Below are 26,774 nucleotides of genomic sequence, written 5' to 3' on the forward strand. Positions count from 1 at the left end.
AGCGACACAGCAGCAATTCACCGGAGAATTCTGCTTTATTAGGAAAAGGTGCTGGGTTATATAGGAAGGGGCATGGGGTGATTGAGGTGTCACTTCTACGGGGCTGGTGGCTGTTGGCTAGGTGCTGGGATTGGGAGGGGGGCAAGAGGTGTTTGGGCTTCAGGTGGTGCCGAGGAACCCGAAGAGAAGCCAGAAGTTCGCCATCTTACTGGCGGGGGCCCTTCATTCCCCCCTTTCTCCTCTATGGGGTTGTGGACGTTGCTTTCTCTCTGTCTGCTTCCTGCTGAACGGGGGCTGAGAAGGGAGTGAGGGCTTGAGGACTGGGAGGAAAGGGTTGATAGGACTCCCCACAGTAAGGACGAGTAGATGTGGACTTCTTCAGGTTGGAAATCAATGAAGGTTCCCTGTAACCATAGGTCGAGGACCTGTTGATTCCAATGGTGCCAAGAGGATATGGGCAGTCCAGTCTCTCTCTGATCCACTGAACTTCGAGGCCAAGATAAACTTCCCAGGCTTCTGATTCTGTGATTTTCGGAGCGAGGTTTTCTAGGTTTCTCCCAGTTTCTTGGTTATTTCTCATCAATATCTATGTAATGCTGTAGGCACTTAAGAAATTTCTCATTGTGATTTACACAAAATGTTATCCTTCTTCCGTTTACTGGGGTGATTTGTCCCCATTGGTTTGATGGATGCTAGATGGGTTAGAATCCCCGAAAGGTCTTTTGTTGTTTTAAAAAGAGTAAAATAATAAAAGAAAGGAATGCGACCCAGTTATTGTGATCCCCCATCCTGCCTGCAGTGCTGCTCATTGCATCTTTATAAGTCTAGAAGGAGAATTGCCTACATTTACCCTCATCTGAACTTCCAGCTACAAAGGTCATGTGCTGTTGGGCCATCTCATTGTTTAAATGTAGGGCATTGCTAGGATATATTGTACAAAATCAATGATCTGTTTTTCAACTCTCTATCCACCATGAAATAAAAATGACATGAACTTTTTTTTCCTAAAAGAAAGAGTGCAATTACCAGTAAATCTCTAAGAAGAGCAAATAAAATAGCAAATCCTTATAGAAGTTGCTTGATTAGTGTTTTGTTTTGTGCATTTAGTGTGTTGTTTGGAGAAAGCTCCCGAGGACTTTCTTGGAATTGCTTTGCTTCTCTCATAAAAACTATGCATTAGGAGTCAGTGTCTTTTTTCACTGAAAAGTAGGCACAAAGACTAACAATTTAATTTAAAATGACATTGCCTAACATGTATTAGAAATTGGTTCATTTTAAAGTTCCAGGCTATGGAAAGGCTTATCATAAAGAGCTTGCTCATTATATCTCCTGTTTTTTCAGTTTTAGCAAACAAACTACCTCACTTATCACAATGAAGTCAATGTTTATCAGTTCCCTTACATTGATTTGGGTCATGAAATTGACAGTACTTGGAGCCTACAGAACAGAAGGCCTTGCTGAGTGATTCCCAGCCAAATCTGGCTCTCACCTTGTTCTTCAGCATTATTTCTTCACATTATTTATTTCCTCCTTGAGACAGATAGAAAACAGTGGTCACTGCTTTCAGGGTAGTTCAGTGTGAGGAGTTGAGTCATATATGCATGAAGGAACAAATAAAACCAAAGCCTTCAGAAATACAATTTGCTTATTATAATTTTTAATGTTTGTGGGACTTTCCCCCCGACCCCGAGCTTTATTTGGTATACTTTACATATAATAGACTACCCACTTTAAAGTTGCAGTTTAATGAATTTTAGTAATTGTATGCTTGTTAGTTTTTTAGGGCTGTCATACAAAGCACCACAGACTGGGTGACTTAAACAACAGAAACTTATTGTCTCGCAGCTCTGGAGGCTGGAAGCCCAAGACCCGGGTGTTGGCAGAGCTGGGTCCTTCTAAGGCCCCAAGGGAAGATTCTGTTCATCTCCTTGGTTTGTACATGGCCATCTTCCCATTGTGTCTTCATGTTGTCTTTGCTCTGTTGTGTCTAGGTCCAAATTTCCTCCTCTAAGGACACCAGTTATATTGGATTTACGGCAGATCCCAATGGCCTCATGTAAATTGTTACCTCTTTTGAAGATGCAGGGTCCAAATGTGGTCATATTTGGAGATAACTGAAGGTTAGGACTTCAACCAATGCACTTGTAGGGGGACGCAATTCAGCCTAGAATATATTCAGTCACGTAAAAATTACCACTACCATCATTAAACAGTTCTAATACCCTAGAATCTTTTTTGTGCCCTTCCTCCCTGATTACTGGCCCAGGCAATCACTGGTCTTTCTGTCCCTATAGTTTTGTCTTTTTAAAACTTCATATGAATGCAATTATATATTATATAGTCTTTTGTGTTTGACTTTCACTTTGCACAGTTTTTGAGGATCATCCATGTCCTTACATTGCTGTTAATATTCTTTTCCATTGATAATTTGTATTCTCTATTATAGTTATACCATTATTTATTTATCCATTCACCAATAAATGGGCATTTGGATTGCTTCAAGGTTTTGGCTATTGTGAATAAGACTGCAGTGAACTTTCACGTACAAATCTTTGCATTGACTAAGATTTCATTTCTCCTGAATAAGCAACTAGGTGTGGTTTTGACATGTCACTTGGCAAGTTTGTGTTTAACTTTGTGAGTGACTAATATACTGTTTTCAGGAGCTGCCATGTTATTTTACAAACCCATCAACAATGTATGAGAGACTCAGTTTCTCTGGATACTGTCCATCATTTAGTGTTATTACTATTCACTTTAGCCATTCTGATACGTGTGCAGTGGTATATCATGATTTCCATTTGCACTTACCCAATAACTAATGATGTTGAAATTCTGTTCATGTGCTTATTTGCCATCTGTATACGTTATTTATGGACTGAAGTATGTCCCCTCCTAATTCACATATTGAGTCCTAGCCCCCAGCACCTCAGAATGTGACTGTTGTATAGGGCCTTTACAGACATGATTAAGGGAAAACAAAGCCTCTAGGGTGGGCCCTAATCCACTCAGACTGGTGTCCTTATAAGAAGGGAAATTTGGGCATGCACAGAGATGCGAGCACACAATGGAAAGATCACGTGAGGACAGTGAGAAAGCCGCCATCTGCGAGCCAAAGAGAGAGGCTTCAGAAGAAACCAAGCCTGCTAACTTTGTGATCTGGGACTGCTCGGCCCCGGAGCTCTGAGGAAATAACTTTCTGTTGTTCAAGTCATACCCCATCTGCAATATTTCTTTATGGCAGTGGTACTAATGCAGTGGGAATGTCTCTTTATGTCTTACCCATTTTCTAATTAGATTTTTTTGTTTTAACTGTTGAGTTTTGCGAGTTCTTCATATATTCTAGATACAAATCCCTTGTTGGTGTTGGATATGTGAACTGCAAAATGATTCCCAGTCTGAAATTTGTCTTTTTATCCTTTTTATAGGGACTCTTACAGAGCAAAAGTTTTAAATTTTGATGAAATACAGTTTTTCAGTTCTTGTTTTTATGGGTCATACATGTTTTTGGTGTCATAGGATTCTGTCTAGCAATTAGATAAGGAATATTTTCTCCTATGCTTTTTTTAAGTTTTATATTTTATGTTTTACATTGAAGTGCATGATTCATTTTGAGTTAATATTTTGTGTGATGTGGAATTTAGACTAAGGCTCATTTTCTTTGGCCTACAGATGTCCAATACCCCACTCTCCTTATTACATACTTAAGTAAATGTTAACATCTGGGGAGTGATTTCTCCTACTTTGTTGTTTTTCAAAATTATTTTAGCTATTCTAAGTTCTGTGCCTTTTCTTAGGAATTTCAGAATATGTAACTTGCTTTTAATAAAAATACTTTAGCAGGATAGAAAGCATGCATACAAAAATATAGGTAATGCATAAATGTCCATTTTAAAGAGTGGTAAAAAAAATCTTAAGAAATAGAACATCATCAATATTCTTGAAGCTGTATGTATGTTCTTCCAAATTAAACTTCTCTTTCCTCACTGTCTTAAATTCAAGTATTTCTTTGCTTTTCTTTATATTTCCTTATATTTTTACTATTTTTATAGTATACTAAAACCATAGGTTTTAAAATTTTGTCTGGCTTGATGTGCATATAAATGGTATAATTCTACATGTATTCTAAGTTACCTTGTTTCCTCAAGATTCACTGATGTTAATGCATACAGCTCTTGTTTATCAATTTTTGAAGCTCCATAGGATTCCTTTGTGTGACTGTAATACAGTTTATTGATCTAATCATCCAATTATGATCATTTGAATTGTTTCTTTCTTTGCATTACAAAGAAATAGGCTATTGATATTTTTATACCTAGTGTTTATGTGCAAGAAAAATCTCTAGTATTTTTGCCTAAGACTGAACTAATCTAGTCATAGAGTAAGTAGGTGCATCTTCAGTTTTACTAGATACTGATCTAACTTGTGTTCTAAAGTGTATCAGAGTTCCTATTGAGTGTATCTTGCTTTGTCCTCTAAAAATATGTCTTCTGATTCTTTTTAAAAGATGTAGGCTATTCTGTTAAATGGAGATCGCCCATATGTGGGACCAAACAAAGACCACCCAAATGAGAACAAACAATTTATTTACTCTGAGCTTGCTAGGACAAGGGAGTTAACTACCATCGCTTGCATTTGGTAGATGCTCAAAGACAGGCACAGAGTGCGAAAACTTTATAGTGAAAAGAAAGAAAGACCTGGGGTGTACTGGTTAGAGCCTGGGGACATAGAGAAGCTGGAAGCAGGCTAACTGGAGGCATTATGTGTTTGGTTTGGGAGCTTATTTGGCTTTCTCTGGTTGATCCTGAGTTGGAAGCTGGCACTAAAAAATAGGGAAGCTGGCAGTCACAAAGTCCTGCTCATTCTGGGCTGCCTGCTGTGGAGATTTCTGCTTGGCTTCCTGGACTGGTTGTTGGGTCAGAGTTCTATCATCACATATGGTCTGGCCATTGTTCATTTATATATTCAGTGTTTCATATAATATGTTACGCCATTGTCCTTTTGAAGGACATGTCAGTAACATTTTTCATGTTTTTGCTATTATAAATAATGCAGGCATTTCAATTTGATAAAATAAATATCTCAATCAATGGATATGAAACTTTTTTGTTTCAACAGATATTTTTGACTTGCCCTGAAACCTGTCATTCTAATTTTTCTAATGGTATGATTGTGAAGCTTCATTTCAGGTAGGTGAGTCCAAGATTGCTTTTTTCTTCTAAAATACTGATTGATGACGATCAAGCTAGACATATTGTAATGACATTATAGTGTAATGAGATCATTTATAATTGAAGAAAGTAGGGATTACCAAGCTGCAATAGAATGATGAATGAATGGCTTATTAGTTTGGTTGTTTTACATCAGCTGCTTTTGTGTTGTAACTCAATATAGAAGGGTGTTGGCAGTTAGATTCTATAATCCACTTGAAAAAAGCACAAAAACTTCTTTTAGAAGTAGAAAGTGAAATGCCTGGAGTAAGAGCCAAAGGAATAAAAAGATACTTTATCCACAAGGGAACAAAGTTTGGGAGGAAATGAGAAATGAGATACAGGCGAGAAATAATAAAAGCGCTTGAAAATACGAAAAGACAATTGTAATGGAATAGGTAGTAAAAATTGGACACGGTGAAGTGGTTTAAGAATTTGAAACAAAACATAAAAGGATGATACAATTCAAAAGCATTTTTTGAGTGCTTCCTTGTGAAATTATCTTTGCTGGGGAAGGTATTAAGAAAATGGCAATTCAGAGGCTCCAATCTCAGAAACCCCACATTTTGTATCATGTTGGAAATGGTATGGTGGAATTTAATAGAAACTAATTCAAACTAGTTTAAAACTACACCGCCGTGGTGTATTTACATTTTACAAAGTTAAAATAATTTCTTATCTTGGAAGCACTATATATATTTTTTCAGAAAACTGGCAGTATCAACAATTTGTCCCTGAAAACAGAATCATGTTTGTTTTGTTTTGGCTTGCTATTCAGTATATTGGGGAATGGGATACTCTGATTAATCAAATATTCTGGTTTATATAAAGTGACCACTTTCATTTCATTTATGGTGTATGTATACCATATCTGCCAATAGCACCCTTGGCTCTTCCAAACTGTCTCCCTTCTCCAAAACTGCTTTTCTGGGACCCTAGACTCAAGAACTTGTACTTAACTTTGATTTTTCTTTTTCTTGAACTCTTTCTTTTGCTTCAGGTTTGTTGGTATGTCATGATTCTTTGTTGGTAATAATACAGATTTAACCTTTTTTTTCCTTAATCTCACAGTAATCTCTTTATATCTGAAATAATTCAGCTATGCTGGGCTCCCTACTTTGGCCCCTCTGATAATCTCCTGCAATCCATTCTCCTTCTCAAATAAGTTAAAGTCCATGGCACTGCTTTCAGGACTATCCTCTTAACCGTCCTTATTGTCCTTAGTAGCACATGGGACTGAGACACCCTCACTACGTTTCAAGGTCTCAGGCCAGAGGGTATATGATTCCATGTGCCTAGATGTAGCAATGAGAATAACTTGATCCAAACAGGCCTTTTGACAGAAACAGTCCCCAGGATGTGGCCTGTGTGAACTAAACTCCAGGAGCAGACAGGATGTTGTACATTTAAGAAGAGGCAGTAGAGAGAGACAAGGCTGTGAACTTGGGTAAATTATAAAATAGTCACTGGCTTCGGGGAGGGTTATATGGAGTAATGCATGTAAAACACTGAGAGTCATGCCTGGTGCATAGAAAGCACTAGCAATGGTTAGTTAACATTTTTATTCCCGTTTACTGCTGAGGGAAATGAGGCACAGAAATGTGTATATTAGATTATCTTTATTTCTTTTTGCCACGCATTATAGACCCTTTGACACATAAGTTCCCTTTGTGGCTTTTTAATGTAAAGTGCAGTGTTTTAACCTCCTATAATGCTGTTGACAGATTTGCTTCTTTAAGTCATGCTCAGCTGATGCAGAACTAAACTTTACAAAATTCCGTAAAACTTAATCAACTCCTTTATGCAAAACATAAGCTTCAAATATGGGATGATTATGCAAGAACAAGTTGTCTATTTGACCCAAAACACCAGTATCTGTGATAACAATGAAAGGGCAGAATTCATATTCATGAACCATCATAAAGCCGCTAAAATCTTTCAATTCATTTGTGAATACTTTTATTTGTGTCAGTTTTAAGCAGAAAGTGACATACAGAAAGTGATTTCAATCCCATATACAAAGTATTCTGTTGTTAATTTTAGGGCTTTGTTTTGTAATATTAACAATGGGACATAGATGTGGCAGGTTTGCACAATTTCAAACTGAACACGGGGAAAGGGCACACTTCAGAAAATTACTATCCATAATAAATGGGATAAAATAATAAAAGTGTGGAGTCACTGTTGGAAATGAGGAGGCAGATGCTAAAAAAAGTTATTAAATGACTCTGCCCTGGAGAAGAAAGGTTCGTCTAAGCAAAAAACTACTTTGGGAACCAATGCTCAAATAGAGTGAAAGTCAGAACTACATTCGCTGAAAATGAGGCATAGGCTTTTAAATACTTTCTTCCTGTTAAAAGGTCTAAATTTTGAAGCCGTGAACAAAAAAATTAAGCCTTTCATGCGTGTTGTTTTAGATTTCATAAAGTTTGGTGTAACTGCCTACTAATTGCACATTGGAAAACCAAGCTTCTGAGAAAAGAGAAGAAGATGATGACAGAAGTTAAGTAACTTATACAAGGTGCAGCAAGGATAAAACACCCAACTTCCATTCAGGTGGATTTGCCCCCACTTTAAATGGATTTTAGAAACTTAAGTTTCTCAGTCAAAACAAGCAGTAAAAAATGGGCAAAGGACTTGCATAGATGTTTCTCCAAAGAAGATATGCAAATGACCAATAAACACCTAAAAAGATGCTCTACATCACTGGTCATTAGGGAAATAGAAATCAAAACTACAGTGACATACGACATCACACCCATGAAGATGGCTATATCAACAAAACAAAATAATAAGTGTTGATGAGGATATAGAGTAATCGGAACTCTTGTGCACTGTCGGTGGGAATATAAAATCGTGCAGCTTTTGGGTAATAGCTTCGCAGTTTCTTAAAAGTGGGATCTTTGATAATCAGTATTCCAGGGAATTCAGTGAGACCTTATTTTTAGAAACAACCTTCTGGGTTGTACAGTACTTAAAATGGCTACTCAATTTGTTTTAGGAATTCAACATTTTTTTTGGTAGTCTCAGTTTCAATAGCAGTTCATATTCAAACTGCAAGAAGAGACTTGTCTATTTCAGCCTGAACTAAATTACCTGTGATGGATCTGAAAAGTGTACACTTATCTGTTACATAAAGTATAACAAGTCACAAAAGTCAAACAAATTCTTCTCAAATACATCACATTCTGTGGTATTTTTAGCAAATGCTATTTTTATATTTGATATTTTAGCTCAGATGCCACGTTAGTAAGGAATCCAGAGCTGGATTGAGATTAGGCTGTAACACTCTCAGGCCTAACACATTTCATGGAAAATGTACAGACTGCTAGGTAGTCTCTTATGGATTCAAGAAATCAGACACTCTTATTTATTTGGAACCATGAGTGCTATGCCCCTACGTGCAATGCTATGGCAAAGAAAAGACTCCAAATTTCTAAATAACTCCATTAGTGCCACACATGACGTTTCCTGGGTGGTACTCTGATCTCTGACATAGTGCTAACACAGAGGGTTGTAGGTTTCACTCACTTACACTAAGCCAAGGCAGGCTTATTTGTTCTTGTTTTCTCTGCAACCTAGAGCCTTGCCTTCATCAGATCCACTGCTTGCCTGGTGCCGGCAAGAAAGGACTCAGGCAATATCTGAATTTCCAATAATGACGAGGATATTCAAACTTGAAGAGGGCATTCAAAGAGTAGCAAAAACAAAATAGAAAATGGCAATGTTCAGCTGAACTCAGAAGGATTTCCTTGTTTCTGTTTTTCACTTTGCTTATGGCTAGACTAATGGCCTCTGTTGTGGGAGAAGGCTTATTAGGGAAGTGAGACCTCCCATCAGCTAGAAGGATAACCGTATACGGAAATGGTGACATGATCAGATGCTGTCTGCATTCAGTATGGTGATGGAGGCACAAGCTATTTTTTCTTGCTAATTGGTTACTGCCTTTTTTTTAAAGGAAAATCAGATAGATACTCATTTTATTATACAACAGTCTAAATAAACTCTTAACAAACTTGATTTCAGAAAATGTTTGCTACTGCCCTTAGTGTACAAGCAAGAAATTAGTCACCCAAAGGGTCAGACCAAATATCGATAAATTTATTTTTTCTTCTATGAGGAAATAATAATCCATTTGAGATGAACAAACTCTTCCCAGTTCCAGAATGCCAGTCAAAAATGATCTCTTATAAAGTCAATCCATGTTAATTTACTCTGACTAGTGTCTATGAAAATATGTCTAACAACCATGTAAAGATATGCTAAGCATGCATACTCCTTTAATTCTTCAACCAAGACCAGCTACTATATTTGCTCTCCTGAGATGTTAACATTTTGAAATGAATAAGGAAAATGGCAGACCATCTGTTTAGGTACCAGAGTTCTGACCTCAGGATTCAGAGGGCTTTCTAGCTTAAGAAAGAGCATATTCTTAGTTATGTCAGAACTTTGCCTTCTAGTAAAGAAAAGGCAGCATTATCCCAAAAGACTGATCTAAAGACAGGAAAGCACTTCACTAGTATATTGTGAATAGATTTTAGTTTTTAGTAGTTCAGTACGTTCTGGAAAATTCCCCAAGTTATCATTCTCTCACGTTTGAATGAGAACGTATTGTTTGCCCACAGCAAATTTCCACTGCGACAGAGATCCTGCACAGGTTAGAAATCTACCACCTGGAAAGAGGGAATTCTGCTAATGAAATGCCTTAGCAACACCAAGAGGTCTGTGGGAAGGTGGTGATGTGTCCAGACTCTAGCAGTACTCTAATATGTGGTGTCAGGAAACAGTGGATTTGTTCTCTGACTCACACATCCTCTCCAGTGTCAGCTGGCCATGTAGTTCCCTAAAAGGGAAAGTTCATGCACTCTGTTGAGGGTTAGATCCAGGTTTTGTGGGTATAGAAGATTATCCACTTTTGGGGAAACTTCTTTAAGATAAAGAATCTAAAATCACAAGTACAGAATCAGATACAAGATGACCTAGTTTCTTAATATGCCAATGATTTCACATTATTGTTTTCCAGTGGAGAAGGAGGAAGAGACGTGTACCTTTAATGTAGCGGCTCTGACTCACTCATTCCCGACCAACCTTGCTTCTTCTCCATCACTCACATACTTCCAGGGCTGGGTACCATAGGACATACTCGTGTTGTAAGATGATGTGTGGCTCTCACCTTCATGTCCCCAGATGAGCTAGCACAGATGCTGTAGGGATTTTCCCAGAAGCCTTTTCTGTTTTTGGACTGCCAGCATTAACTCCACTAATATATGAAAGGAACAAACACATACAATATTCTGCCTAATCCAAATCAAATGGAATCACATGACTTCTTTCCCTTTAGCAGGCATGACTACTTCATCCCCTTAACATAAGGTTCTAACTAATTGCACACACACAAAAAAAATGTGAAAAATTCTTACAGAAATGTATGACCACATGGACACTTCTTCAGTTTCATTAACTCCATGCTGAATGTGCCTTGGGGGTCTCTACAGCTTTTTTGGCTTCCAGAAGAATAATTTTTTAGGAATATTTGGGTAAGATAGAACCCTTATTTTTGCATACCTTTCCTCTTTAACCCATTTAAACATTTTGTAATGTGTACTTTAGAAAAAACTTTTACATTATCAAGTCTGTCAAAATCAACTGCTAAAAATGTTCCCATTATCAATAGAATTTGGGCTACAATGAATTGGTTAGACATTCAATATGGAATAGCAGACTATGTTTCTTTTATTTAACCTATGGTGAACTAATACTACAGTTTAAAGCAGGTGGCTTGGGTTTATTTGAATATTTATAATATTTGTACTGGAACAAAGGTGATATACAATATCATATTGTTTCAGATATGCAACATAGTGACTTGATAATTATATACATTACTAGATGCTTGCCATAGTAAGTGTAGTTACTCTATTACCCTACCAAGATACTACAATATTACTGGTTATATTCTCTGTGTCGTACTTGGATTCCTATGACTGACTGACTTTACAATTCGCAGTTTGTACCTCTTTCTCCCCTTCATCTATGTCACACATTTCCCTATGGTAACCAGTAATCTGTTGGCCATATTTGTCGGTCTCTGTTTGTTTTCTTAGACTGCAAATATAAGTGAAATCAGATTACTTATAATATATAATAAGTGAGATTTTTATTCCCTAAATGAAAAAAATACCCAAGTAATTAAAAAACATTAAGGGATTATTTTTCACTTCTCTGTCCTTTTAACAATGTAAAATGATGCCTAATGCTTCACCCCTTATGATTTTAACCCCTTGGTGATAATTTCAGGAGCAGGATTTTACATTTGCAGGTTGGAGAAGAGAACCAGAAAGAGTGGGAGAAGCAGAGGGATGCCAGATAAGATCATCCGACATTATGTGGGCTAAAATCATGCAGTGAAGACCCACCCCAGCACTCAGGGAAAGGAATATGGTTGTCTCAAAACTTTTCCCTAAAACCAGCTCATATAGTTGAGGAGTGGGGAAGAGAAAGGCAATAAATAATTTGCCTGTATGCTCCACATACACTTAGAATTAAACTACCTAGTTATGTTTTTAATTATTTAGATGTTTTGATAGATTATTTTAAGGGTATGTCCTCTGGGATAATTTTAATGAGCTCTACTTTGTGTTAAGGAAAATAATATCTTATTTTAAACTTTCTGGGCATTCTTAAAAGACTGACTTTAACACCAATTTCATAAAAGCCAAAACTTTGAAGGAAGTAAGCAAAAAGAAAATTAATTTAAAATTTTAATGAAGCTTCTTAAAGAATGCATACTAATTTAGATATTTCAAGTTTATGAAGTATATAAGTTACATGAACTTTAGTACACTGATGTCTGCTGGCTAGTCATTCTCCATGGATATTTAGACAGTGAAACACAAACCTTGACACAAATTCTATTTTATAAGCAAAGATAAATTTTAAAATTGTAGTATCTTCTTTTACAGCACATCTGTGATTCATTTGTTACTGATTGCATCCATTTTCAGGAAAACAATCATTTCATGATTATTGTGAAAAAGTCATCTTTTTAAAATAGATTTTCTACATTTTCATTGAGGTTTCCATAAATTCATTTTTATTTACTAAGGACAAATGGGGCTGGCTGCTTTAAACATCTCTGGTAAGGTCATCTTATGTTGTTTTAACCTGTTTTCTGCATTGTAGTTATAAGTTTGTAGGCTTACAACAAATACAAAAAGAATCAGAGGAAAATAAAGTCATGCCTTGGACTTTATCAAGTAGAAAATTATTTCCATAAGCCCAATGTAATAACGCACAGTAGGTAGAACCAGCTCTTTTCCCAAAACAAAAAAATAAGTAATTTGTGAAAATTACTTAAATCACTATAATACAATATTAAATTTACATTTTTTTGAAATTCCCATTTTCTAATTGCATGTATTTCTTTTTTTATTTTTTATTAAGATATTATTGATATACACTCTTACGACGGTTTCACATGAAAAAGTGATGTGGTTACTACATTAACCATATTATCAAGTCCCCACCCATACCCCAATGCAGTCACTGTCCATCAGGGTAGTAAGGTAAGTGCATGTATTTCTAATAAGTGTAGCTTTCATGAAGTCAAAGTTGCAGGAGTGATTAAAGATATAAAAAGATGCCTAATATTGCTTACACTTATAACTTTATAAATTAAAACTATACAGTGAGGCCATTTTTTCTCAAACAAATTGAGTCAAGGATAAAATTTTGACCACATATGCTGGTGGAATGACTGTAGGAAATAGTCTCTCTCACACATTTTTGGGGGAATGAAAAATGTTACTATTCTTTGGAGGCAATTTAGCAACCTAGAAAAATTATGTATTTATTTCTCACATGCCACAGCAATCTGCCATCTCAGATGTTACCCCAGTATGTCCTGGGCTAAATATATGTGTTGGCACAAACAAAAAGCAAAAATCAATATATACACGAGGTTTTCTTGCAGCACTATTTGTAATAACAAAAACTGGAAACAACCCTAATGCCCATCCATAGCTGACTGAAACTGTGGTACATACAGACAATGGAGTACTGTGTGTAAAGAAAACTGAAGCCATACATTAATAGACTGTGTGAAATGATCTCAAGGATATGTTGTTAACAAAAAGGAAGAGGGAGAAATTATATATAGTGTATGACCATTTATCCAATAGAGGAAGAGGTATAAAAGTATTACCTTCCATAGTAAAAATCAAGAATAAACTTAAAGGTATTTTTAGAATAGTAACTTTTAAGTAGAGGAAGATGAAAGGAAGAAGGGCATAGCGATAGAAACCAGACTTCTCTGAAAACTAGGGGAGAATCCTCTGCCTCTTCTAGCTTCAGGTGCTCACCAGCAATTTCAGCCTCTGATGTCACCTGGCCATCATTTCCCTGTGTGTCTCTCTCCTCTCCTTCTAAGGACAGGAGTCCTTTTGGATTAAGGGCCCATCCTGCCCCAGTATAACATCATCCTACTTAACTAATTACGTCTGCAACAACTCTGTTTCCAAGTAAGGTCACATTCTAAGGCACTAGGGGTTAGTTCTTCTTTTGGAGGGGACAAAATTCAACCCGTAACAGGAAAATTGTCAACATTTTACATATTTATGTAAAAGCAAAAACATTCCCTAAAACCTCAAAATGAAATGAAACAAATGAACCTACTACATACCACGCTGGTGGCATAATCACACAGAGGAATTCTTTCAGGATGCCTTGAAAGGCAATGCTTGGATTGTACAGATTTAGAGTGATATATACTAAGGATAAAAGAGCTACTGAAAAATCTTTAACTCTTTTTGGTTCAGATAATGGAGATAAATATGCTAAAGTCATTAGAAACCTGGCTTTTTAGCATCATTGGATACAAATATAAAGTCAAAGATACTAAGTTACAAACTCTGCTATCCTAAATTTGAACTGGAAATATCAATATGAATATGTGATATATTTTTTCTTAAAAATTCATGTTTAAATTCTATCGACTGAAATGTTGAAGAAACCATGTTCAAACTAGTAGCAGTGAATATTCCATAAAAATCTTACTTAAGAACAATTGAATCTGAGTCTTATCAATACTTTATCATTTAAGTGTCAGGTTATAAAACATAGAAATGGCAAAAAGAATGTTAAATGACACTACATGAATGCAGAAAAGCAAACTCCAGGTAAGATTTTTAGGAAAAATTAGTATTTTCAGCAAATAAACTGAAAAAAATCAAGGGGATAAACTACAGAATAAAATGTATTTAAGAGGGAATTCAAAGAAATGCAATGGGTGAACTTTATTTAGATCCTAAATCAAACAATGAACCATAGAAAGCATCTGTAACATTATCAAGAAAATTTAAGTTGAGACTATGTATTTAATGATATTAAGAAATTACTATTAAATTTCAGATGTAATAATAGCATTGTAGTTTATATTTACATATATACATATACATACATATATATATACAGATATATGTTAAAAACTCATGGATGCAGTTATATAATAGAGTTTGCTTTAAAACACCCTAGTGCCGGGGTAGGTAGCTATGACTTGAAAACTTTTGGACTTGGTTGATGGAGTCCCTAAAAGATCATAACACTTTTTTCTTTACTTTTGTATGTATTTGATATTTTCAACAATACAATGTTTTTAAAAGCAGGCCTGGTTTCTCTTTCACTCCTCCTTCTACACAAGATACAGAAATAAAGTTAAATGCAAAATAAACTCTATGACTTTAGACCAACAATAGTAATGGGCACTCAGATTTTGCAAAAAGTTTTATATATATTTAAATTAAAATAATGTTAATATACAAACTTACTGTGGTTTCATACTGTCACCTGAAGCAAACATTTACTACTAGAGTGAACAGCCAAGAACCTTGGTATGTATCTGCATGTTGCTCATGTGCTGTCACCTGGGATGTTGGTACTGAACCATTTTACATACAAAAATGTCATGGGTTTAATAAAATATGATTGCTTATATTTCAATTAATTGTTTTCATTTTGGGTGAAACAAAAACCCTGCAATCTCCATGATGGTGAATTTAAAATTGTAGAGTCTAAGCCATTGTTATCTGAAAATCTTACCTGATATCAGCCATAGAAATTATTTTGTTTTTAAGTGCCTAAGTGATAACAGTTATAACATCACTAACTGACACAACTTCACTTGGGGTATGTTTAAAAATAGAAATAACTTTTAAAAATATTGGCAGTCCCATCCTTCGGAGACAAAAATCTTTCCATGTGGATGAGTGGCTTAATACTGGTGTTTGCAAACATGTTAAAGTAATAGATTTGCCTGTATCTTCTTGAATGACATTTGAAAACTTTTTCTAGATTTTGATAACGGTGGATTGATGTTCCCAGTAAAATTGTCCATTTTTAACTAGCTGTTTCACAGCATATTTCTGATCTAAGAATTTGTATATATTAGTTCTTTCAGACTATGTTTGCCAGACTATGTTGCCACCGATTTGCCAGTGTGATTTAAAACACAAAACTTGAAACCAAAGAAAATACCACGAAATGTGGGAAAAACTTTGAAACGCCAGGAGATTTGGGAACCACCAATTTTAAATTGCTGCCCTAGAAAAATCTCCATAGCGATGTCCAAGAAAAGCTATCGCCTGCCCATGAGACCTGAGAGAAGACATCCACATTCTAAGGCCATTTTTTCAACACTTATAATTAGAAGCAAACGCCAGGATTCATTCATTGATTTTTTAATATTCACAAATGAAATCTGTTGGGATAATTGCCATGACTTCAAAAATATTTTTGATTTATCATGAACTAGTTGAAAAAGGTCACACTACTTTTAAAACTCCTTTCTGGCCTGCTTTGTGTGCATTTTCTGTAACAATGTTGGTAGGATTATACACAACTCAAGTTTGCTATTTGCTACAATTTTATGAAATTGTTGGCAAAAGTTTTGGTAATAAATGGTTAAACACAGCAAAACTATATTTTAAAAAATTAAATTTATTGGGCTGGGGGATAATGGTCACCTGTCATTTTCATCTGTCCAGAATCCATTGACTCTTTTTTTTTCCTGACACAGTAGTTTGAATTTTCTTTCGAAATAATATCATCAATAATCTCAGTTTTTATGGTTCTGATGCAGGGGCTGCCTGAACTCCAGCTGCAGAAGTGGCCACGTGACTCAGGTCCATCCAGTCCATCATTCTAACCCTTTGGCCTCACTCATAAAATTATTGTAAGAATAAAATAAGATAATAAATGTAGATTTCACCTCAGTGATGTGCATGTAATAAGAGCTCAAGAAATGTTAGTTGGTTTTACTATTAAAAGGTGAATCTGATCTTTCATCTCCTCTTCTTATAATATCATAGAATCTAAACTGCTTCCTCACAGTGGGACACATGGCTCAGCTTACATAATCAGGTCATCTCCAGTCTTGCCCCCACCATAGCGCATTGAGTTCTCTGAAAGTTCCACACCTCTTCTTTCATTCTAGGAGCTTAATCATGCCACTCCACTCTCTCTGGTGTACTTATTCCTTCCCCCTTCCTCCCCTTTCCTCCTATACTAACCTGTATGCTCCTGTCTATCTCATTCCACACTGTATTTCTCCTGAGTAACATAATTAATCGATCCCTGGCAAGGATACATGAAGTGCTTATTGAATGAATTGTTTTAAACCACATTTTAAAGAATGAAGCCAGCGTAAGATGAGGTATTTATACATTTCTCTTAAAAAAAGAAAACTTTCCCCCCAAGTTTCCAAAATACAGAACAGACTTCTGTTGATTTTAATGTTTAAAAAAAGAGGAAATTGCAGTGCCTGTGTGGGACAGTAGATGGCAGTGCAAATATTATTTGACATAGATCCTCCTCGGTTTACAAAGATTCCAGAACGTGTCCCTGTAAATATCCAGCATGAAGTCTGATCGTTCTTCTTTATAATGTCTTTTATGGCTTTTCACTGAGACAGGCATTCTTTGTGAATACTGTTGGTGCATCGTACCTGCAGGGCCTTTCCAAAGAAAGTCAACAGCTGCCAACTAGGACCAATGTCAGGGAGAACTCCTGGCACAGAGGGCACAGGGTGGGGCCAGGTTCCCTGCCATGAAAGACACAAGGAGCTGACACTACTGCAGATTTTGAGCCTGCGCATTGTGATCATGGTTCTTAACCAGGATTAATCTATTGAGGAATAAGTAAGATGAAGTCACCTTCTACATTTCTGAACTGCTTATTCCTGGTTAATAAGTTTTCCCCAAGAGACTCAGAGAGTAGTTGGATATTTAGAATTTCTTCAACAAGAATGAAATTACTAACCAGTTGTATTTTTCCAACAGTTTTATGGAGTAGTATAGGATATAATCATATAATCTCAGGTGCTATGCCCATGTTTAGAAGAAATTAAGTTTAAGGGACTGTGTGTGTGTGTGTGTGTGTGTGTGTGTGTGTGTGTGTGTGAGTGTACATGTGTCACACATATAGTTATATATAGCATATGAAATAAGTTATCAGACTTTGCAAACTAAACCAAATAAGACTCAAACTTAAAACCCATACATGGCTTTAAACACACATATATATCAGTTAATGTCACCAAATCCCTTGATTCTCAACTGCTCCTGTAACTTTAACAAACAATCTTGATAGGGAAAACAAAATAGGAAAAGAAAAATAAGCAGTTTCAAAAAAAGTCCCGTGTACTACAGAAACACAGTCTAGTGTTCTGTCTTACTGAATCAGGGGGCAAAAATGCCTTCTTGCTGTAAAAAAACATCCCCATCAGAGGTACAGAAGCTCCTTGAAGGGAGACACCATCAGTGCTATTTTTTAGGGGAAAAGACAACTGAGCACTCAGATTCCCTAGAATTAATTTTTAGCTATATCAAAACAATCAGTTATAAGTATCTCTCCATTAGTTACAGAAACAGACATTTCATGGGATGGAGAACAGAGAAAACATTTCTACGTTGGATTTATGAGGTGGGTTATTTGGGGCCACATATTTATCTTTGTAATTCTGCTTCCCTTGGTTTAAGATGACAATACATTACTTGACTTTGTAAATCACTTCACACAAACCCTGAGTTTAAAATCCATAAATGGTTTCCTGTCATTTTTTAGGTCAGATCCGCATCACCAATGTGGCCAGCTCGGCCAGCCCTTGCCAGGCACTAGCATTCCCCACTAGCCATGCTACCCTGCTCTCCTCTTCACAGCCACTCTTCCACACACATGCTAGCGTCACAGGGTCACTGACCTCCTGCTCCTCTCCTTTAATCACTCTTTCTCCTAATTCACGTGGCATCTCAGTTCCCATGCTGTCAGGAAGTCATGTAACAGAGTCCACAGGGACTATAGTATGGTGTCACTTTTCTTGGTTCAGGGCTTTTGTCACAGATTGTAAATACATTTTTAACCTTTGTGATTAGTAGCTGCCACACCCATTGACACGTGCTCAATGTTTAGTACTTTATATTGAAAAAAATAAAAGAAGTGGATAAATGAATGGCTGAATAAATGAATGAATTCATGATCATGGAGGTGGGAATAGGGAACCCCAACCTAATTAAATCATGGGGAAAATGCAGCAGTACGGATCAGGAACGTGAAATCCACTAGAATCTGCTATTTATCAAAAGTCTATGTAATATATTTAATTTCTCATGAGCTTCAATTTGGTCACATAATTTTCAATGGCTCAAAGATGATCCACAAAGGGGATAAACTTAAATTTCATAATTCAGGGTAAATATAATTTGCAATAATATTACAGCAAATTTTGTAATTATATAAGGTCCTATTTTCCTTAAACTTGTTCATTTAGCTGTTAATTTGAACATGGAAGACCTTACACACAGTCTGAACATGGAACACCTTAGAAACAACCAGAAAACAGTCATTCTTTGCTCCCCACAAACAGTTTCAACTACCTGGTGGTGGGGTGGGCAGTTCTTTCTTGCCCTTTGGATGAACCCTATGCCATGTCCCAGAGCTTTTCCTTTGCATTTTGATAATTAAAAATCCTTCAGTTTCTTGAAGTCCCACAATGTCTTTTGGAAGTAATTTAAATGCCTGGCTCCTTGCATTAACTGCAATTGGAACTTTATTTCAAGAAAAGACTTCTCTCCTGGCCTATTTAGCCCTGCTAATTAGCACACAGAGGAGATGGCTGCCCGTTAGGTCCCTCCTGTGTTTGCCCCCACAGGGGCAGAGGTAGGATGAAGGGCAGGGGAGAGGGAACGGGAAAGGTCTTGACCAGCACTAGCATGTACTCGCATCTCGCTCTCTGGCTATAGCAGGTATTTAGCAGAGACAGAAAGAGAGGTGAACACCTCTCACTCTAGGGCTGCTTTCACGTGACCCTGAAAGCCTCCCGTGATCTCCACCTGCAGATCTCCTTACTGTTTGTCTACTGGGCATCCCGTAGTGCACGCTGACCTTGCACCATGAGTCCTTGTCGCTCTGGACAGTCACATGATGTAGCCACCTCCAGGGTTGCTCTCCATGGCCTAATTGGGCCCATAGGAGGCACACTTGGCCCACATCTTTAACCCATCATCAGTGGCTGGAGTAACTTGCCAAGCAACTTTCTGCTCTGTGCTCATAGGTCATTTACCTAACTGCTGATACATTTTTTTACTATATGCCTCCGATGATTAAAATAATAAGATTTCCAGGTCCCACTAACGTCTCTCACTCTATTTTCCACTGGGGGAGACGCTTCTCACTTCTCATCCCTCCTCTGTCTGGATGGAGGTTCATCAAACACACACATACACACACACACATGTACAAACTCTATCACAAAGTCTAATACCTGGTGTCTAGCCTCTTAGCTTGTAACCATTTTCTGAGACTAGAGATGAGAGTTCAGTTAAGGACCGAAAAATTCATTTTGATCACTTCCTTTTTACAAATTCTGCTTCCATAGTCCAGTTTTTTGCCTTGGAACGTGACAGTCATGGCCTACTATCAGTTTTTAAATTAGCCTTCCACATTTTATACCCTGTTTATTTACATTCAAACTCTATAAAGATAGACTTTGGTTATTTAAAATGGTTAACTCATTCCAAGTTCTCCTTTTCTGGTTGTTTCTCCAAGCTGTATCACCAGTATCAGGAGGAATACAAACAAAACTATTTCTCTGATGAATGCAAATTCTAGCAGGCACAAGTTAGTTTTCCACAGACACATAAAAGTGGGGCTACTGGGGATATGGCTTGCATCACTCTCTAAGGACTGTCCAAATGAGAATTCTGTTATGTGTTCACTACTAGAATTCAGAAAGGGAGAGTCCAACTCTAGTGTGTAAAATGCTAAGCAGAACCTAGCATCTGGGATCTGGCCAGTGTTCCCTGAGGAAATAAGCAAGCACCCAATTATGACTGGGAAGGAGAGCAGATGTGGAAAACTCTTCTGCTGCCTGAGCTGACGGTACAGAATGACAGCCTGGAGGGTCACAGACACTGAAGCCCCCAGCTGCCTGGGGCTGATGTGGAGCCGAGCAGGAAGTTAGTCAGTCTTCTACAGCGAAGCCCCAACTACAGTAGAGGCCTGAACTCTTCCAGAGTGACTTCTTGTTCCTGTTGCATAGTAAAAATAAATATAAGAGACCTCATGGTGCTTAGCAATACACAGGCCCTAAATGACGCAACCATGACTGTTAAAAGTGATGCTTTGAAAAGTGAGATGGTGAGGCAAAAGACGGGAGGGTGGATGTTCCGGTTTTGTTTTGACTGTTCGTTTCTGAGTGAGCATGCTCTACTCATAAGGTCATAATAACAAGGCATTTCTATTTGAGGGAAAGCCAGCAAAATTCAAATAGACCAGGGTACTTCTCAGTTACTTATTTCACATGACGCCCCAACTCAGTGACTTAAAATGACGCTCATTTTACTTTTGTTCACGAATCTATGGATCAGCTGGTGGTGCTTCTGGTCTTGGGCTGAGCTCACTCGTCTATCTGTAGTCAGCTGTGGGCTAACTAGTTGATCCTGCTATGTCATGCTGCGCTTTCTTATATGTTTGGGGGTTGGCTGGCTGAGGGCTGTTGGCTTTCTTCCACATCTCATTCGCCAACTGGCTAGCTCAAGTTGGTTTACATGATGCACACCCTCCCAAGGGTTGGAGAAGAGCCAGCCCTCACGGCCTCTTGAGTCTGGGGCTCAGAATTGGCCCAAAGTCACTTGCATCTCATTCTATTGGTCAGTGCAAGACACAAGGCCAACCCAGGTTCAAGGGGCAGGAAATAGGCCTTTCTCTTGATAACGAGCTACAAAAAGCACATTGCAAAGGGGGTAAGTATGGGGAGAGGGCACTAACTGGGACAGTTACTGCCACATAGGATCCCAAAACTGCCAGGCCACATGAAGAAATGGAGGAAAGAGAAGAGGAAATAAGTCGGGAATCATGTAGCATATTAAAACATTTAACACCAACGAAAATAAATCGTTTTTCATCCACACCTCAATAAGTGAGCTGCAGGGAACACTCAATCCCCTCTTCCTTGCCGAGCTCCAGTGTGTCATGCTAGTCTCAAATTAAATACCACTTTCTTTAGGAAACTTGCCTGAAATGCCTTCCTTTTAGCCAGAAAATGAATCAAGTATTTTCCCTCCATAACATTTATAAGAATCTGTATTTTTGTCCCTGTCTTCCTTGCTAGACTAGGTGTTCTGAGAGTACAGGGTGCAGCTGACCATATTTACCTTGCACACCTGCACCCCCTGCCTAGCCCCTGCATAGCACAGAGTAGATGCTGAATAAATATTTCTTAGAAAATAAACACAGAGGGAATGAATGAATGAATGAATAAATGGATCGCTGAGGATTAAGTTGAGTATTATTAAGGAAAATGCACACATTTGCAGATATCAAATTTTCATGTGATTTCCACATCCTTGCCAACATGACTTGAAATCCCATTCTTGCTACCAAACAGAACAGAAACACTGTGAGAGATTAAGATTACTTTTTGATAACTTTGTATAATGCAGCAACCAAGTCTTAAACCCTGCATCTGCCCCTTTCTAGAAATTTAATAAATGCAAACTCAAAGGGATCCAGAAATGGTCATCACACTGTCCTAAAATCTGGACTGGAAAATGCACAAATAAACAAAGCACAGGCTGTTGCATGAATAGTAGTCCTATGGCCAGTCAGATTACGTGTAGCTGAAGAAAACATTATCTTTGGAATGAGCAGAGCTTTCCAAAGGAAATGCTTCAGTCTTGGTCCTAGAAAAAAATAATCAGACACTTTTGGAGTAAAATAGAATGCTAACAGAATAAACTTTGGTCTACTATTATAAGCCAACTTTATACTAGGCATTTGTATGCATTTTTACATTTAATCCTCATAAAGACCTATGTCATGCCATATCTTTTATCTTTTCTGTAAAGATAGAGAAATCAGAGCATAGTATATTATGTAATTTCCTCAAGTCATTAGCACCGAAATATTAATTTATTAACATTGTTGCAGAGCATGAGTTGCTAGCACAGAAAAGGAAAGTGGCGAGACTGGGGTCCAGGGGAGAAAACTACATGGATTTATTATGGTTTGCCAGGAATTGTTGTCATAAATACTGTACCTCAGTTCCCAGTCCTGCTGCCCAGCTACACTGCTACCTGTTTTTCACTTCTCTAGGTTTGTGCGCATGGGACTCTTCTGGAGTATGAAGGACTGAATCATGAATGTTATTGAGTTAGAGCTTCCAGGAGGTTTATCAGCAAAGCTAGCCAGTGACTCCAGCATTACCAAGTAAAGTACAGCAAACATGTTTCAGAATTTTCAAGAGCAAAGCATCTTCCTTATAAATCAACTGGTAAAAATTCACCACTATTCAAAGACTACACTCTTAGATTCCCTTGCAGTTCCCTTTCCTAAATTCCAGTTTTCTGCTGCTTAAACGGCCCCCATCCTTCCCAGTTATCCACTATAGGCGTTCAGCTCATGCCCTAAAACATTTGTGGTCTTCCCAGTCTTAAATTATATGACTAGAATACAAATTAGGGCTCCAAGTGTCTTATGAACCATAGTTCGGGGTGTGGGTGTCCTCAGCGCCATGTGAGAGCCAGAGCTCTCACCGGCCCCAGCAAAACAACCCATGGTTCCTTTGAAGCGCATCTCTCTTCCTACCTCCTCTGTCTACATCCTGCTCCGTTCAAGGCCTGCTCAAATGCCTACCTTGCCCCAGACCAGAGGCTCGCCTGGCTCTGTTGCAAAGATATCCGTGAAGGTATCTGGAATCCTAATTATGATTGGTATTTATTTAATAATCACTGTGTTCCAGACACCACATTAAGTGTGTTAATATGTTATCTCATTTAATTCTCAATATTATTGATGAGGTAGGTACCATTTTCATCCATCTGGTATTTATTTCATAATCACTGTGTTCCAGACACCACACTAAGTATGTTAATGTGTTATCTCATTTAATTCTCAATACTATTTATGAGGTAGGTACCATTTTCATCCATCTTTTATAAATGAAGCTCAGAGAGATGAAGGTACATGTAATCATTTGGATTTAATTTGGATTTAAATATAGATCTGCTGGATGCCCAAACCTCAGTGCTCTGCCACTGAATTTTACTTTATGCATGCATTAGAATTTGTATAAAATTTATTCTGCAAATGTGGGTGCATTTCTTCGTGTTCATTAAATGAAATCAAATCCATATCTGTTTTTACTTCTGTGAAACTGTGTGCCCAGGACTCCTTTTGGATATGAAGGGCTGACTCATGAAAGGTCGTGGAAAATGCTTTCCTGCAATGGGTCATGAAAAGGCCTAGAACTGTTGTGCAGACTATATAAGATCTTTGCCAGTGTTCAGTTCACCTGAGAATCACAGGGTTCTGTTTTCTATGCATACAGAGCCCCTTAAAGTACTAAGTTCTGTATTTTGGAGTTGGAACCATAAACCTAAGGTCCAGCCTCACAAAAAGCCCTATGCAAAGTCTACTGCACCCATCCTCCCTCCCAGTGAGATGCTGGCCACTTTGCCAGGATGCCGTGGGTTCATAGGCTGCTGGTCCTTACTATTCATGGAATGCCAGACCTCTCTTCCTCTTTGAGAGTTTAGAAATCCCTTCTGATCATCAAAGGCCACGTGCCTCTCCTAATACCCCCACCTTCCCCTTGGCGTAGCATTCTCAAAGAGCTGCAGCTCCTGGAAAATAAAAGCTGGGAGAGCAGGATGTCTCCTGGCACCTGCTGCTTCTACTATAACTCAACCACCCTGTGCTTCAGGGTCAATGCCATGCCTTCACTGAATGGGCATAACTTGATTTTACAAATCAGAAAAGGCAAATTGTCAGCCTTTGCATACCTAGCCAGAAGAAGTACATGATTTGATTCAATACTTTCTGAAAATTGAGATGTATTTAAAAACTGGGAGATTTCACATGATATAATTAAATCTGGGGATTGTGGGAGGGTATTTCTCATGGCCAGCATCAGCTGGCACTAAGGAGCTTCTGTCCCCTTGAGATGTCCTTGTATTTCCAGGTCACCTGCATTTCCATCATTCAGTCCGGACGTTTGCTAAAATGTAATGGATTTTCTTTGCAATGAAGAAATACTTTTCCATGTCTAAGCTTCTAACAAATATGGAAATGTGTAACTTAGAATAAAAAGGCTTCAAGTTTCAAAAAATGGGGCAATTATTTTCTGGGTGGAGTGACGAACACGCCTATGTATGTAATGTGCACTTAAAACATGCCTGTTTTGAAGGACGTCTTGGAAAATAGAAGTGGATTATCACATTTTAAATGAAGTAGTGGTTTTAACTGTCACTGCCATTTTAAATCATGTCTACACCCAAGCCTCTCTCCCACCATTTCCCCTCGAAAAGCCCTGACCGCTCGTGTCAGGAGGATGGTGGTTCTTTAAGGCAGGAGCCTTTCACTCCCTCATTTGCTAGCAAGTCAATAAACTATTCTTTCCTTCCCCCAAAACCTTGTCATTGTGTTTTGTAATTTGACCTCAAGGACAGGACCTGGTTTGGTATCAGAAGCAGCATGCCCACAACCCGAGAAAGTTCCCGCAGTGTCCAGTGTCACAGCCCACAGGGCTGAGCTGTCAGGGACACAGAGCTCCCGGCTTCCTCCTTGGTAGCCACAGGGGACTGTACCTGTACCGGCAAGGAAGTCATGCTGTGTGGCAGGTCAAGTACAAGCCTCTAGGACTCCCTCTAAAGTATACATTGAAAGCACTAATGACTTCCAGGAGAGGTTACAGAAACTGGTGTCACCACCAAGGATTTGAAAGATGTAGGGGTGGTCATTTCCACATACCCTTATTGAAGTCACTCATTTGGCCTATTCAGAAAACGCTTGAATCTTGGAGATGACAGTGGCGTGATTGTCAATGTAAACAGTGTCTCAAATTGCAGTTACTGCTGCACAAGGGGCTTCATCACTTGATCCCCAAGCACCCACTGTGTAACTACTCATCAGGAAAATGCCCTTTGTTTTCTTCCTGTGAGTAAAGACCAGCAGAGAGTTAGCTTTCAGCCGGAAAGGAGAGAAAACTATCTCAGAGGTATATCAAATCTCCAGACTCAGGTTGTCATTTAGTCAGAAGGTACCTTCATCTCCTTTTCCTTCCAGAAGACATCACACTGGCCCATCCCATTGATGGTATTATGCTGATTGGACCCAGTGATCAAGAAGTACAACTCATGTAGGCATACTGATAGCACAGACACATGTCAGAGGCGGGAAATAAACCCAACAAAAATTCAGGGGCATTTCGCCTTAGAGAAGTTTCTACAAGTCTATCATGTGGCCACGCCAATCTCTACCTTCCAAGGTGAAGAATAAGCCCTGTATCTGGCCCCTCCTCACACACACACACGAGTTCAGCAGCCTGGTGGACCACCTCCGATTTCAGAGGCAGCATAGACTTCATTTCCAGTGTGCTACTCTGATCCATTCACTGACTGGTCTGAAAAGGACCTAGTCTGAGAGCAGCCTGGACCTTTGGAAGGTGGATGCCAGTAGATGACACCACCTGGATCTAATCTCATTGCTGCTCCTTCAAGCTGCACACCTGAAAATGGCCTAGAGGGGGTGTGACTTGCCCAAGATCACAAGGCCCAAACCTGGGCCTGAGTTGCATGCTCTTCCATGCTCCGTGCCAAGCCTGGTTGGCACTCTTCCATCTCTGAGTCTCTGCATCAGACACACATGACACCAGCCCCCAGGAGCTGGAGGTGTCATCCATATATCCCTGAGGACGTCCCTAGGGAGGAATGTCTAACATGACCCTGCCTGTGCAGGTTGGGACGTTGGGCAGCTCCTGGGAGGTGCCATGGCCTCAGCAGGACAGGGAACTGGTGAGAAAAAGATGGCTGAGCTTACCTCTTGTCTCCTCAGAGCTGGGACCTTGGTGACACGGCTGAGGGGAGGGCTCTGGTGGGGATGTGTGTAGTCACGCATGGGAAGGGACAGGAGGGTGGGCAGTCAGCAGCCCAGAGGGGCCTGGGAGTGTGTCTGAATGCAGGGAGGGGCCCAAGAAATGGACCCTTCAGGAAGTGATGTCACTGACGACACGCCCAG

At 38.5% G+C, this 26,774-nt stretch overlaps 1 protein-coding gene and 1 long non-coding RNA gene across 4 annotated transcripts in view; one reads left to right on the forward strand and one right to left on the reverse strand.

The window, feature by feature from the left end:
• The window catches only part of LOC140845302 (uncharacterized), a 136,762-nt gene extending 134,768 nt beyond the window's left edge, over positions 1-1,994 (forward strand). Inside the window, exon 6 of the mRNA XM_073219285.1 lies at positions 417-1,994. Coding sequence (XP_073075386.1) covers positions 417-520 — 104 coding nt within the window. The 3' untranslated portion in view covers positions 521-1,994. The remainder of the gene's footprint in view (positions 1-416) is intronic.
• Positions 1,995-10,195: 8,201 nt separating this feature from the next.
• LOC140844786 (uncharacterized) lies at positions 10,196-26,709 on the reverse strand. Of its 3 annotated transcripts, none has more exons than XR_012123285.1 (3): positions 26,577-26,709; positions 25,509-25,692; positions 10,196-10,470 (listed from the first exon to the last, which is right to left on the reverse strand). It is a non-coding gene; the product is annotated as an uncharacterized lncRNA (long non-coding RNA). The 3 variants fall into 3 exon arrangements; XR_012123284.1 differs by lacking the exon at positions 10,196-10,470 and adding an exon at positions 19,225-20,788; XR_012123283.1 differs by lacking the exon at positions 10,196-10,470 and adding an exon at positions 23,876-24,756.
• Positions 26,710-26,774: the final 65 nt, after the last annotated feature.

The sequence above is a fragment of the Manis javanica genome, chromosome 12 (assembly GCF_040802235.1).
Source record: "Manis javanica isolate MJ-LG chromosome 12, MJ_LKY, whole genome shotgun sequence".
NCBI lineage: Eukaryota > Metazoa > Chordata > Mammalia > Pholidota > Manidae > Manis > Manis javanica.